Source organism: Callithrix jacchus, chromosome 8 (assembly GCF_049354715.1).
Source record: "Callithrix jacchus isolate 240 chromosome 8, calJac240_pri, whole genome shotgun sequence".
NCBI classification, from domain to species: Eukaryota; Metazoa; Chordata; class Mammalia; order Primates; family Cebidae; genus Callithrix; species Callithrix jacchus.
In genome coordinates, this window is record NC_133509.1 from 38140709 (window position 1) to 38156364 (window position 15656).

Consider the following 15656-nt stretch of genomic DNA (forward strand, 5'->3'; position numbering starts at 1 on the left):
CAGAAATGTTAGTTCATCTCAGTGTTTTCAATACCATAGGAAAATGACAGTACCACTAGTTCATGTCATTTCTTATGATCATTGCGTTTCAGACATAATTTTAAATAATTACAAAGCATTAAGTAAAAATGTATAAAAAATTATACATATAATTCAAACACAAATTAGCACATGAAATCAAAAATTCAAACAGCAGACTAAGCATAGCCATGTGTTAAATGAAATTTATAATTTTTAAAGTATAATTTTAAAGATAAAATATGTTAATGATAAATTCCATTAAGTGCAGAAATAATTTTGTCCAGATTTTCCAATTGATGGAAAAGATCTAGTCCTATAATAGAAGGAATAATGACAAGAGTTATAAAACACAAACTATTTCTTTTGCTGATTCTTTTGTCTTCATGTAATCCATCTGTGAGGTGAGAACTCAGAGTTGATTTTTTGAAAAACTTTAAAGTTGCACTTTTTTATTGAGAACTGTAATTTTTGTGTCAAAGCATTTGTTAAAAATGTTTTATCTTATATTAAGATTAAAAAAAACAAAAGCTTTCTAACAAAAGCTAGTTTTTACCATTGTCTTATTTCAGAATTGTGGAGGCATAAACATTCTATAAGTGATTACACATTTGTTAAAATTTTTAATGCTGAATATTTTTTAAAATTCTGAAATAACCATATTACACCAACCAATATATCATTATTTTGATGTTTAAAGGAGCAGAATATGCCAGAATGGAATGAATGCCATTGTTTTAGTCAATAGTCTCCCTACTGTCAATTTCTGACTTTCATTCTTTGCTTTTGTGGTGATCAGCATTATAAACATGCGGGTCTTACCTTTGTAGAAGACTCATGTAGCAGTTGTAGCTGGACCAGAGTGTAGTTCTACCTCTACAATTCTGGATGTTAATGAATGAGGATTCATCCTAGTATCTTTCTCTGTCAGTATAATTGTAACGTTTTGTTCTGCAGTTTTTCCTATGATGGCAGGTGGAAACAAAAATTACAGACATCTGTGGACTTTCCCTTAGAAAATCTTGACTTGTCACAGTATGTTATTGGTCCAAAGAACAATCTGAAGAAATACAATTTGTTTTCTGTTTCAGTAAGTATCTCTTTGAACTGAAGACTATTTGTTTCAAAGCAAGTTAAAATAAGAAGTTTCAAGTGGTTTCCTACCTCATGGGAGAGTAAGAACATAAAGCTTTGAAACTATTGGCATATTTTAAATAACAATTTAAATTGAATTGATTTTCTATCCTGTTTGGCACAGAATCACTACGGCGGGCTGGATGGAGGCCACTACACAGCCTATTGTAAAAATGCAGCAAGACAACGGTGGTTTAAGTTTGATGATCACGAAGTTTCCGATATCTCTGTTTCTTCTGTGAAATCTTCAGCAGCTTATATCCTCTTTTACACTTCCTTGGGACCACGAGTAACTGATGTAGCCACATAAGGAGGCATAGGTTATAAACTAGTTATCTTTTAAAAGGCTCAGCAACACAACTCTTGAAATGCTTATCAAGATAATGGTAGCTATAGCTGGCCATTTAGAGGAATTCTAGGACAGTGGGAGCTATGTTATTAGCACTATATAATTCCGGTCAGTGCTGACAAATAACATTTAACAAGTATTGCAGTAAGCATCACTCACAGGTACCATTTATTTCAAAACAATTTTTTTAGTCTGCTCCAAAGTTAAAATAATTAACTAGCTAAGCATTATTATTCTGCTGGTCTAAAAACCATTGTATCCTTGTTTTTCCTTTTCACATTTCTAAATCCCATCTTGATATACTCTAGAATGATGTAAAGCAGATAGGAATGTATGTGTACATATTTATTGCATACTTGCACATCAAATCAATGTACATAGTTTAACATGTGGTCCTTTTCTGAAAACTAGAACTCAGAGGATTACTTTTTTTTTTTTTCTTTCAGCCTATTTTGAGTAACTGCATTGCTTTCTTAGGGAAACGACAGGACAGAGCTATTTTTCTGTTGGCTTTGGGCTGTATTTGTGCACTAAATCTTTATTCTAAAAAAAAATAAATGGAAACTTTCTTTAATTTTTTTAAAATGAAAATTCATTTACAGCTACATTAAAATCTTAATGAGAAAAATAATTGACAACCGTGTGTTTTTTCTTTAATATTATATTATCAAATACAGTGTATCTATGTATGTAAAACCATAGATTTTATACACACACATGTGCTATATAACACCCAGAGCCATTCTTTCAAGACTAGTATTCTCATATATTGAGAATATTCATTCTACATATTAAGGTAAAAATGCTAGGCATCAGGCATGATTGCAAAGTGAACTGCATTATAAACCACATCTTCACAGAGTGATATATTAAACCAAGGGACTCAGCTATATGTGTAGCCAATAAAACACTCTATATAAAATAAGATTCTAAAAGTACTTCAGAAAGAGATCACCATTAGCAGGCTTTCAGGGAGAAGATGAAAGGATGGGGTTCAGATTGTGAAGCTGAAAGCTTCATGTTTTACAGTTAGTTAGTCTAAGAAACTTACCACTTACTTATTGGCTAAATTATTGTATCAGATATATGCAGATCACATTCTTAAACTCACAGAGCCATTTGAATAAAAATTATTGAAGTATCTTTGGAAAATAATTTGTTTACTATATATGAGATATTTTCTGATAAACACTGAATTTTGAAACCTGAACTCATTATGTAATAATCTGCAGTGTTTTGAAGGCCTCTGTCCATTAGCATTGCATTATCTTCACACTGCCTTTTTCAGTGAACCAGGACCCATCTTCTGGGTGACAGACTTAAGATAAAAGGTTGTATAACATTCCCGAAAGACGTAAAAATGTTGATGCAAGTACGTTGTAAGAGTTTAATGACAAAACTCTACCACCACATGCTGACTGCTTGTTTTGCAGTGTTCCAGAAACACCATTTTCCTGGCTTTTAACACTTTTGTATCAGTATGGAAAAGGGCTGACAGCTGTAGAACAGGAGATCAGCTGTAGTGTTTTGAACGGAAGTACCTGGAATCTCACCGACTCGTGTCATCAAAGCTATACCAGGCCTGTGTGACCGAATTCTTGCAGAAAGCAGCATAGTGGCCACCATCTAGATCACCAAAATGGTTCTGTGAGAGAAAGGAATGTCAAACTTAGTGTTCACTTACACATAATAACAACTGGAACTGAAATGATAGGGCCAAGAAATGCTTTTTAAATTATCCCTTAGACTAAATTAAAAGGAAGTGATAATTTTGTTGTTAAATCATGCATATAGCCTGACTGCTATACTGCTTCTCAAATCATTGTAACTGCTTATATGTTTTGCCCATTGACTATCATCTGTGAATAAAGACAGTATTTGGCAGCATCTGATCAATGCTTATCAGTGAATATTTAGTTAGCACTTACTATACACCAACTATGAAGCATTAAAGGAAATTTTACAGTAAGAAGATAGGTACAGTGCCTCACACCTGTAATCCCAACACTGGGAGGTTGAGGCAGGCAGAATACTTGAGTCCAGGAGTTCAAGACCAGCCCGGGCAACATAGCGAGAACCCGTATCCAAAAAAAAAAAAAAAAAAAAGATTAGTCATGGTGGTGCACACCTTGTACTCCCAGCTCTTGAGCCTGGGAGGTTGAGGCTACAGAGAGACATGGTTATACCACTGCACTCCAGCCTGGGTGACAGAGTGAGACTCTGTCTTAAAAAAAAGCCATCTTTCTTAAATGAATTTACAATTTTAAGGTTAGGATAAGCCACAAAAGAGACATTTAACATTAGAATAAGACTCCCAACTGCATATTCTAACATTTATTGTTAGAATAAGACTCCTACAGCATTAATTGAGGGGGCTATGTAGCAACAACCCCTCAATCACCTATAGCGTACAAAAAATAATGTGTCTCATTTTCTTCTTTCCATGTCTTTCCTAACCAGTATTGTTTGGAACAAAGGCCTAAGAGAGGTGTACTTCCAAGAAGATGTTATGGTGTACAAGAGGGGTCAGCAAACCATGACCCATGTGTCAATTCCAGGCTGTTTATGCAAGACCCATGCATTACCAATGGGTTTTATATTTTTGTATGGTTGGGGGAAAGATCCAAGTAATAATAGTATTGTTACATGTGAAAATTATATGAAATTCAAATGTCACTGTCCTTAAAGTTTTATGGGAACACAGCCATGCTCATTTGTTTACACTTTTCAGTGGCTGCTTTAACGCTACAACAGGAAAACTGAATAGTTGCAGCAGATACTCTATGGCTTACGAGGCCTAAAATATTTACTATTTGGCCTTTAACAGAATAAGTTTGCTGACCTCTGGTGTAGAGGGAAGAAAATGGATTGTTTGTTCATTTTTATTTGAGAGGGAGTCTCGCTCTGTTGCCACACTGGAGTGCAGTGGGATGATCTCAGCTCACCACAACCTCTGCCTCCTGGGTTCAAGCTATTCTGCCTCTGCCTCAGCCTCCCAAGTAACTGGGATTACAGGCACACACCACCACATCCAGCTAATTTTTTTGTATTTTTAGTAGAGACAGTTTCACCATGTTGTCCAGGCTGGTCTTGAACTCCTGACCTTAAGTGATCCACGTGCCTTGGCCTCCCTCCCAAAGTGCTGGGATTACAGACATGAGCCACTGCGCCCAACCTATTTATTTTTAGAAACAGGTTCTTGCTATGTTGCCAAAGCTATACGTGAACTCCTAAGCACAAGCAATCCTCTCACCTCAGACCACAAATAGCTAGGACTACAGACATACACCACTGCGCCCTGCTTGAAAATGGATTTGTCTAGGCAATTTCAACTGGAATTTGGGTCACATAGTGATCTTAGCAAAATTATTTAACCTTTCTGAGCTTCAATTTCTCATTTATTAACATGGGAATAAGGCTTGTTTTATATAGCTATTATCAAATAACTCATGTATTGAGTAGCTAGTACAGATAGTTACTTATTCAATAATCCCTTCAACCTTCATCTTCCCCACCTCTCCCCTTACAGGTCATAGAAATATCTGAAATTCACATTTAAAAGATCAAGGTTCTGCTGGGCGTGGCAGCTAACACCTGTAATCCCAGCACTTTGAGAGGCCGAGATGGGCAGATCACTTGAGGTCAGGAGTTCAAGACTAGCTTGGCCAACATGGTGAAACCCTGTATCTACTACAAATACAAAAATTACCTGGGAGTGATGGCGTGTGCCTATAATCCCAGCTACTTGGGAGGCTGAGGCAGAAGAATCACTTGAATCCAGGAGGCAGAGGTTGCAGTGAGCCAAGATTGAAACATTGCACTCCAGCCTAGGGGACAAGAGCAAAACTCTGTATCAAGCAACATACATATAGCAAGGTAAGATTCTGGTCCTGATCCTTGCCATGTGACTTTAAGCTGACATGCTTCCTTACATTAAAAATACAATGCCCAAAATAGTGTGATATAATTCAATTAAGAAAAGCAAAATACTAGAGGAGTAAGAAAAAATTCAAAAGCTAGCAGAAGAAATAACTAAGAGCAGACGTGAAGGGGATAGAGATATGAAAATCCTTCCAAAAAAGGAATCCAGGACACTTACACCCTCCCAAGACTAAACCAAGAAGAAGCCAAATTCCCTGAATAGACCGATAACAAGGTCTGAAGTTGAGACAGCAATTAATAGCCTACCAACCAAAAACAGTCCAAGACCAGATGGGTTTACAGCTGAATTCACAGCTGCATTCCTATACACCAATAACAGACAAACAGCCAAATCATGAGTGAACTCCCATTCGCAATTCCTACAAAGAATAAAATACCTAGGAACACAACTAACGGGATGTGGAGGACTTCTTCAAGGAGAACTACAAACCACTGCTCAAGGAAGTAACAGAGGACACAAACAGATGGAAAAACATTCCATGCTCATTGTTAGGGATAATCAGTATCATGAAAATGGCCATACTGCCCAAAGTAATTTATAGATTAAATACTATCCCCATCAAGCTACCATTGACTTTCTTCACAGAATTGGAAAAAACCACCTTAAACTGCCTATGGAACCAAAAAACATCCTGCATAGCCAAGACAATCCTAAGCAAAAAAGAAAAAAATAAAATGTTGCAGGCACCACACTGCCTGACTTCAACCTATACTACAAGGCTACAGTAATCAGAACAGCATGGCCAAAACAGATAAAGACCAATGGAACAGAACAGAGGCCTCAGAAATAACCCCGTGGCTGGGCGTGGTGGCTCACGCCTGTAATCCCAGCACTTTGGGAGGCTGAGGCGGGTGCATTGTGAGGTTAGGAGATCAACACCATCCTGGCCAACATGGTGAAACCTCATCTCTACTAAAAAAAAAAAATAACAAAAATTAGCTGGGCCTGGTGGCACGTGCCTGTAATCCCAGCTACTTGGGAAGCTGAGGCAGAAGATTGCTTGAACCAGGGAGTCAGAGTTTGCAGGGAGCTGAGATCGTGCCACTGCACTCTAGCCTGGCCACAGAGGGAGACTCTGTCTCAGGAAAAAAAAAAAAAAAAAAAAAAAAAAAAAAAAAAAAAAAAAGGCTGAGGCAGGAGAATTGCCTGAACGTGGGAGGTGGAGGTTGCAGTGAGCCAAGATCACGCCACTGCACTCCAGCCTGGGCGATAGAGTGAGACTTCATCTCAAAAAAAAAAAAAAAAAAAAAGAAAGAAAGAAAAAAGAATAAGAAAAAGTAGGCCAGGTGTGGTACCTCACACCTGTAATCCCAGCACTTTAGAAGGCTGAGGCAGGTAGGTGAATCACTTAAGGTAAGGAGTTTGAGACCAGCCTGGCCAACACGGTGAAATGAAACTCTCTCTCTACTAAAAATACAAAAAAATTAGCCAGGCATGGTGGCAGGCACTTGTAGTCCCAACTACAACTACTTGGGAGGCAGAGGCACAAGAATCATTTGAACTGAGGAGGAGAGGCTGCAGTAAGAGATTGCACCGCTGCCCTCCAGCCTGGCCTGGGTGACAGAGTGAGTCACTGTCTCAAAAAATAAGTAAAAATAAAATATTTAATGAAAAAGTAACTTTCAAAAGTCTAAATGTAATACATTTTAATAAAGTTTTAAAAGAAACTAAACTATGTTGTTTAGAGAGATATATAATAAAATGACATTAAACACATAAGGGAAAGCTAAGCATTAAATTCAGGATAGAGTAACCTCAAAGGTAAAGGCAAGGAATAATAAGGGAAAGGGTATACAGATAAATGCAACTGTATGGTGATATTTAAGGTCTTAAATTGGATGATGATTTCATAAGTATTCACTTATTATTATGCTTCATGACATCTGTGTTGATCCAAATGTTTCTCCTCCAAAATTCACATGTTGAAACCTAATCACCATGTGATTAGGTGGCATTAGGATGTAGGGCCTTTGCAAAGTGATTAGGTCATGGGCAGAGCCTTCATGAATGGGATTATTGGCCCTGTAAGAGAGACCCCTTCTATCACATCAGGACGCAGAGAGCAGGTACCATCTATGAACAGGCAGCAGGCCCTCACCCTGAATTTGCAGGCGCCATGATCTTGGATTTATGAACTACCAGAATTGTGAGAATTCTCTGTTGTTTATAAATTACTCAGTTTATGGTATTTTGGTATAGCAGGCTAAAAGGACTAAAAACATTCATGTTTTATATGTTTTTGGGTTTTTTTGAGATGGAGTTTAGCTCTTGTTGCCGAGGCTGGAGTGCAATGGCATGATCTCAGCTCACCACAACCTCCGCCTCCCATGTTCAAATGATTCTTCTGCCTCAGCCTCCCAAGTAGCTGGGATTACAGACATGTGCCACCACACCCGGCTAATTTTTTGTATTTTGTATTTTTATTTTTTGTAGAGATGGGGTTTCACCATGGTGGCCAGGATGGTCTTAATATCCTGACTTGTGATCCACCCACCTTGGCCTCCCAAAGTGCTGGGATTACACCTGGCCAATTTTTTTTTTGTATTTTTAGTAGATACAGGGTTTCTCCATGTTGGTCAGGCTGGTCTCGAACTCTCGGCCTCAGGTGATCCACCCCTCTCAGCCTCCCAAAGTGCTGGGATTACAAGTGTGAGCCACCATGTCCAGCTAACAAACATTTATTAAACAGAACACACCAGGTGCAGCAACACAAGCCTGAGGTCCCAACTACTCAGGAGGCTGAGTCAGGATGATCTCTTGAGTCTAGGAGTTCAAACTGTAGTGCACTGTGATTGCACCTGTGATAGCAACTGTACTCCAGCCTGGGCAACATAGCAAGACCCCACCTCTAAAACAAAACGCACAAAAAACCCCACAAACAACAAAGAAAAATAAATTGAACAAATGGACTACATTAAAATAAAAAACTCTACTCATCAAAATTTACCACTAAGAATGAAGAATCAGCCAGGCACTGTGGCTCACTTTGGGAGGCCGAGGCAGGTAGATCACCTGAGGTCAGGAGTTCCAGACCAGCCTGGCCAAAATGGCAAAACCCAATCTCCACTAAAAATACAAAAATTAGCCGGGTGTGTTGACGCCCACCTGTAATTCCAGCTACTCAGGAGGCTGAGGCAGGAGTATCACTTAAACCCGGGAGGTGGAGGCTGCAGTGAGCCCAGATCACGCCACTGTACTCCAGCCTGTGCAACAAGAGCAAAAACTCCATCTCAAAAAAAAAAAAAAGGAGTGAAGAATGGGCTGGGCATGGTGGCTCACACCTGTAATTTCAGCACTTTGGGAGGCTGAGGCAGGCGGATCACGAGCTCAGGAGTTTGAGACCTGCCTGGCCAACATGATGAAATCCCGTTTCTACTAAAAACACAAAAAAATTAGCCGGGCATGGTGGCGTGAGTCTGTAACTTGGGAGCCTGAAGCAGGAGAATTTCTTAAACCTGGGAGGTAGAGGTTACAGTGAGTCAAGATCATACCTTTGCACTCCAGCTTGGGCAACAGAACAACACGCATCTTGGGGGAAAAAAAAAAGTGAAGAATCAGTCAGGCATGGTGGTTCACACCTGTAATCCTAGCAGTCTGGGAAGCCGAGATGATGGATCACCTGAGGTCAGGAGTTCAAGACAAGCCTGGCCAACATGGCGAAACACTGTCTCTACTAAAAATAAAAAAAATTAGTAAGTGTGGTGGTACATGCCAGTAATTTCAGTTACTCGGGAGCTGAGGCAGAAGAATCTCTTGAAACTGGGAGGTGGAGGTTGCAATGAGCCAAGATAGCACCGTTGCATTCCAGCCTGGGCAACAAGAGTGAAACTCTGTCTCAAAAAAAAGAGTGAAGAATCAGCCACAGAGTGAAAGAAGGTTAATTTTAAAACGTATACCCAAGATTTAAAAAGAACTACAATTCCATAAGAAAAAGGCAGGTAACATAATAGGAAAATGAACAAAAGACTTGTTTAGTCATTTTGCAAAAGAAAATATACAAAGTTAAGTAAGTATTTAAACCACAATGCCATTCTACTATATGGACAACCAGAAGGGCCAAAACGAAATGAACAAAAGACTACCAAGTGTTAACAAGGATTTAAGGCAACTGAAACTTCCAGTCATTGCTGGTGCAGTATGAATTGGTACAGTCACTTTGGAAAGCTACCGACAGAGTGCACTCAAGCCAGATATATGCATATCCCTAACCAGGAGTTATACTCCTAGGTATGTACTCAAAAGAACTGTGTACATATGTTCACCAAAAAACAAGAATGTTTATAGCAACGCTTTGCAACAGTCAAAAGCTAGTAATTACCCAAAAGCGCCCGAATAGTAGGATGAATTACTAAACTGTAGTATTTTCATATAATGGAATACTATACAGCAATGAGAATGAATCAGTTATAATACATACAATATGAACATTGCATAATTTTGAATGAAAGGATCCAGACACAAAAGAGGATATACTGTACAATTCCATTTAAATGAACATAAAATCAGGCAAAAATCTATAAATCTGTCCCGCCAGAAGTCAGTGGTTTTCCGGACTCAAAGGCAGGTACAAGTGCATCTAGGGTGCTGTAACGTTCTGTTTAAACTCTGTTCTGGTCACATGGGTATATTCACTTGAAAATCCATCAAGTTTTATCCTAATGGTTTGTGTACCTTCCTGTATATATGTTTCACTTCAGTAAAGTTTATTTTTGATTGAGGGCAGTGTCTCACACCTGTAATCCCAGCACTTTGAGAGGCCAAGGCAGGCTGACTGCTTGAGCCCAGTAGTTTAAGACCAGCCTGGGCAACATGGGGAAACCATGTCTCTACAAAAAAAAAATTGTTTTTTTTTTGAGATGGAGTCTTGCTCTGTCCCCAGGCTGGAGTGCAGTGGCAAGATCTCGGCTCGCTGCAATCTCCGCCTCCCAGGTTCAAATAATTCTCCTACCTCAGCCTCCCAAGTAGCTGGGATTACAGACACATGCCACCACACCCAGAAAATTTTTGTATTTTTGTAGAGACAGAGTTTCACTATGTCAGCCAGGATGGTCTTGATCTCCCAACCTTGTGATCCGCCTGCCTCAGCCTCTCAAAGTACTGGGATTACAGGTGTGAGCCACCACTCCCACCTAAAAAATATTTTTAAAAATTAGCTGGGCATGGTTTCATGTGCCTGTGGTCTCAACTACTCAGAAGGCTGAGATGAATCACTTGAGCTCAGGAAGCAGAGGTTGCAATGAGCAGAGATTGTGCACCACTACACTTCAGCCTGAGAAACAGGGACCCAGTGTGAAAAAAAAAAAGTTATTTTTTTTAAAAACATGAAGAAATCGGGCCGGGTGCGGTGGCTCAAGCCTGTAATCCCAGCACTTTGGGAGGCCGAGGCGGGTGGATCACGAGGTCAAGATATCAACATGATGAAACCCTGTTTCTACTAAAAATACAAAAAAGTAGCTGGGCACGGTGGCAGGTGCCTGTAATCCCAGCTACTCAGAAGGCTGAGGCAGGAGAATTGCCTGAACCCAGGAAGCGGAGGTTGTGGTGGGCCGAGATTGCGCCATTGCACTCCAACCTGGGTAACAAGAGCGAAACTCCCGTCTCAAAAAAAAAAAAAAAAGAACAAAAACAAAAACATGAAGAAATCAAAATTATGAACAGACCTATAATGGCTAAAACAGCCAGAGTCAGTATTTTAAAATCTACCCACCAAGAAAAACAAAATTCCAAGACCAGATGATTTTCCTGTTTAATTCTACCAGATTTTAAAAAATTCTACCTGATTTTTAACAAATAGATTTTTTTTGTATATAATCTGTGCCAGAGAAAAGAGTGACAAACTCACTTTTTGAGGCTTGGTTTTTGGGTTTTGTTTGTTTGTTTTTTTGTAACACAGTCTTGCTCTGTTGCGAGGCTGGAGTGTAGTGACACAATCTTGGCTCACTGCAACCTCCAACTCCTGGGTTTAAGGTATTCTCCTGCCTCAGTCTCCCAAGTAGCCAGGATTACAGGTGTGGGCCACCATGCCTGGCTAATTTTTGTATTTTTAGTAGAGACGCGATTTCACTATGTTGGCCAGGCTGGTCTTGAACAATTGATCTCAGGTGATCCACTTGCCTTGGCCTCACAAAGTGTTGGGATTACAGGCATTAGCCACTGTGCCCAGGGTATGAGACTTATTCTAATAAGGCTGATCCCCAAAACAGAAAAGGGCAGTCTGAGAAAAAACAGGATAGGTTACTCTCTCAATTGTGATAATAAATATAAATATATTTTAATATATATATTTAATATATGTATAATATATTTAAAATATGTGTATTATAAATATTTTAATATATATTAAAAATAAATATTATAAATATATTTTTGATATATATATTTAATATATATTAATGGCTATATTTGCATTTCTCTAATGACCAGGGAGCACTACACACTGGGGTCTGTTGGGGGGAAATAGGGAAGGGACAGCGGGGGGTGGGGAGTTGGGGAGAGATAGCATGGGGAGAAATGCCAGATACAGGTGAAGGGGAGAAAGGCAGCAAATCACACTGCCACATGTGTACCTATGTAACTATCTTGCATGTTCTTCACGTGTACCCCAAAACCTAAAATGAAATAAAAAAAGAAAGGATTCAAATAATATCACCACAGAAAACTATCAAATCACAAAGGAAAGCAGCAAGAGAGGAAGAAACAAAGGCTCTACAAAATTACCAGAAAACTAATTACAAAATGGCAGTAGCAAATCCCTACTTAACAATTATTATCTTAAGTATAAATAGATTAAAAAACAACAACACAGGCCAGACACGGTGGCTCACGCCTGTAATCCCAGCACTTTGGGGGGCCGAGGCGGGTGGATCACCAGGTCAAGAAATCGAGACCATCCTGATCAACATGGTGAAACCCCATCTCTACCAAAAATACAAAAATTAGCTGGGCATGGTGGTACATGCCTGTAGTCCCAGCTACTCAGGAGACTGAGGCAGGAGAATTGCTTGAACCCAGGAGGCGGAGGTTGCGGTGAGCCAAGATCACACCATTGCACTCCAGCCTGGGTAACAAGAGCGAAACTCCGTCTCAAAAAAAAAAAAAACGACACTAGGCTCGGCGGCTCATGCCTGTAATCTCAACACTTTGGAAGGCTGAGGCGAGCGCATCAAGAGGTCAGGAGTTTGACACCAGACTGGCCAAAGAGACCAGCCTGGCCAACATGGTGAAACCCTGTCTCTACTAAAAATACAAAGATTAGCTGGGCATGGTGGTAGGCTCCTGTAATCCCAGCTATTAGGGAGGCTGATGCAGGAGAATTGGTTGAACCCAGGAGGCAGAGGTTGCAGTGAGCCGAGATCATGCCATTGCACTCCAGCCTGGGTGACAGAGCGAGACTCCAACACAAAAGAAGACAAAACAAGAAAAACCAGACCCAACTATATACAAGCTACAAGAGGCAGCAGGGATACATACACACTGAAAGTGAAGAAATGGAAACAGATATTCCAGGTAAATAGAAACCAACAGAGAGCTGGGGTGGTAGTTACACTAAACTAGACAAAACAGACTAAATCAAAAACCGTAAACTGAGACAAAGAAGGTCATTATATAATGATAAAGTGGTAAATTCATCAGGAGAATATATTATAAATATATATGCACCTAATGTTAGAACACCTAAACAAATAAAGCAATTACTATTTAATATGTGGGGAGAGACTGAAATGGAATAACAGTAGAGGACTTTAATACCCCACTTCCAACAATGAAGGGATTATCTAGACAGAAAATACAGAAACATTGTGCTTGAATTACACTTTAGAACAAACAGATCTGATATATACAATAGCATTCCATCCAATAGCAACAAAATAAACAGTATTCTCAAGCACATGTAGAATATTCTCCAGGATCATATGTTAGAGGTCACATAATAAGACTTTAAAAATATAAGAGGAGGCCAGGCGTGGTGACTCATGCCTGTAATCCCAGCACTTTCGGAGGGTGAGGCGGGTGGATCAGTTGAGGTCAGGAGTTTAAGACCAGCCTCACCAACATGGTGAAACCCTGTCTCTACTAAAAAATACAAAAATTAGCCGGGTGTGGTGGCACGCACCTATAATCCCAGCTACTCGGGAGGCTGAGGCAGGAGAATGGGGTAAACCCAGGAGGCAGAGGCTGCAGTGAGCTGAGATGGCGCTACTGCACTCCAGCCTGGGTAACAAGAACAAAACTCCATCTCAAAAAAAAAAAACAAAAAAGTAAGAGGATTGAAATTTTATTAGGTGCCTTTTCTAATCATGATGGCTTGAAACCAGAAATCAATAACTGGGGAAATCATGGAAAATTTATAAATATGTGGAAATTAAACAGCATGCTCCTAAATCACCAATGGGTCCAAAATAAATCAAAAAGGAAATCATAAAATACCGAGATACATGAAAATGGAGACACAACATACAAAAACCCATGATATGTAGTTTTTTGCATTTTTTTTTGATTGTTTTCTTCTGAGACCTGGTCTCACTGTCACTCAGGCTGTAGTGCAGTGGCATGATCAAGACTCATGGCAGCCTCAACCTCCTGGGTTCAAGTAATCTTCCCACCTCATCCTCCCAAGTAGCTGCAACTGCAGGCATATGCCACCATGTCTGGGTAAGTTTTTTCAATTTTTTGTAGAGACAGGGTTTCACCATGACTGGTCTCTAACTACTGGGCTCAGGCCTGGGCCCCCCAGAGTGCTGAGATTACAAATGTGAGTCACTACACCCAGCCAGCAAAAGTGGTTCTGAAGAGGGAAATTTTTAGCAATAAATATTCATATCAGAAAAGAAGAAAGGCATCACATTATCTGACTTTAAAATATATTACAAAACTATAGTAACCAAAACAGCATGATATTGGTATAAAGATAGACACATAGGCAATGGAACAGAATAAAGAACCCAGAAATAAAGACATGTATTTACAACCAACTGATTTTTCACACATGTGCCAAGAACATACAGTGGAGAAAGGACACCTGCTTCAATAAATTGTTCTTGGATATCCATATGCAGAAGAATAAAACCAGACCCCTATCTCTCACTACATTAAAAAAAAATTAACTCAAACTGGATTAAAGACTTACAAATGAGACCTGAATCTATAAAACTACTACAAGATAACACACAGAAAATGCTTCAGGATATTGGTCTAAGCAAAGATTTTACGACTAAGGCCTCAAAAGCATAGGCAACAAAATGAAAAGTAGACAAATGGGACTATGTTAAACTAAAAAGCTTCCACACAGCAAAGGAAACATTCAACAGAATGAAGAGGCAACCTGTAAAATGGGGGAAAATACTTGCAAACTATTTATTTGATAAGGTACTAATATTCAGAATATACAAAGAACTCAACAACAACAACAAAATAATCTCATTAAAAAGTAGGCAAAGGGGCAGGCACAGTGGCTCACACCTGTAATCCCAGCACTTTTGGAGGCCAAGGCAGGCGAATCATTTGAGGTCAGAAGTTCAAGACCAGCCTGGGCAACATGGTGAAATCCCCTCTCTACTAAAAATGCAAAAACTAGCCAGGCATGATGGCACACCCCTATAATCCCAGCTACTCAGGAGGCTGAGGTGGGAGAATCATTTGAACCTGGGAGACAGAGGCTGCAGTAAGCAGAGATCACACCACTGCACTCTAGCCTGGGCAAGAGAGTGAGACTCCCTCTCAGTAAAATAAAATAATAAAAGTGGGCAAAGGACATGAATACACATTTCTTAAAAGATGAAAATAGCCAATAACTACATGAAAAAATGCACAAAATCACTAATCATCTGAGAAATGCAAATCAAAACCACCCTGAAATATTACCTGACCCTAGTTAGAATGCAAAAAAGATAAAAAATCACAAATGCTGGCAAAAACATAGAGAAAAGGGAACTCTTACATGCTGTTGGTGGGAATGTAAATTAGTACAACCATTATAGAAAACAGCATGGAGATGCCTCAGAAAACTAAAAATAGAACTACTATATGATCCAGCAATCCACTACTGGGTATTTATCTGAGGGAAAGAAAATCATATAAAAGGGATACCTGCATCCCCATGTTTATTCCAGTATTGTTCACGACAGCCAAGATATGAGCTGGGCCTAGTTGCTTGTGCCTGTGATCCCAACGTTTTGGAAGGTCAAGACAGGAGGATCACTTGAGGCCAGGAAT

General features: G+C 39.5%; 2 protein-coding genes across 5 annotated transcripts in view; one reads left to right on the forward strand and one right to left on the reverse strand.

The window, feature by feature from the left end:
- Window positions 1-2129, forward strand: part of USP8 (ubiquitin specific peptidase 8) — an 82004-nt gene extending 79875 nt beyond the window's left edge. For all 4 annotated transcript variants that reach the window (XM_035259635.3, XM_078334231.1, XM_002753479.7 and 1 more), the window contains 2 exons: window positions 976-1108; window positions 1277-2129. In XM_035259635.3, coding sequence (XP_035115526.1) covers window positions 976-1108; window positions 1277-1462 — 319 coding nt within the window. In that variant the 3' untranslated portion in view covers window positions 1463-2129. The remainder of the gene's footprint in view (window positions 1-975; window positions 1109-1276) is intronic.
- A 694-nt stretch (window positions 2130-2823) lies between these two features.
- The window catches only part of USP50 (ubiquitin specific peptidase 50), a 39585-nt gene continuing 26752 nt past the window's right edge, over window positions 2824-15656 (reverse strand). Inside the window, 2 exon segments of the mRNA XM_078333168.1 lie at window positions 2824-3062; window positions 3064-3146. Coding sequence (XP_078189294.1) covers window positions 2963-3062; window positions 3064-3146 — 183 coding nt within the window. The 3' untranslated portion in view covers window positions 2824-2962.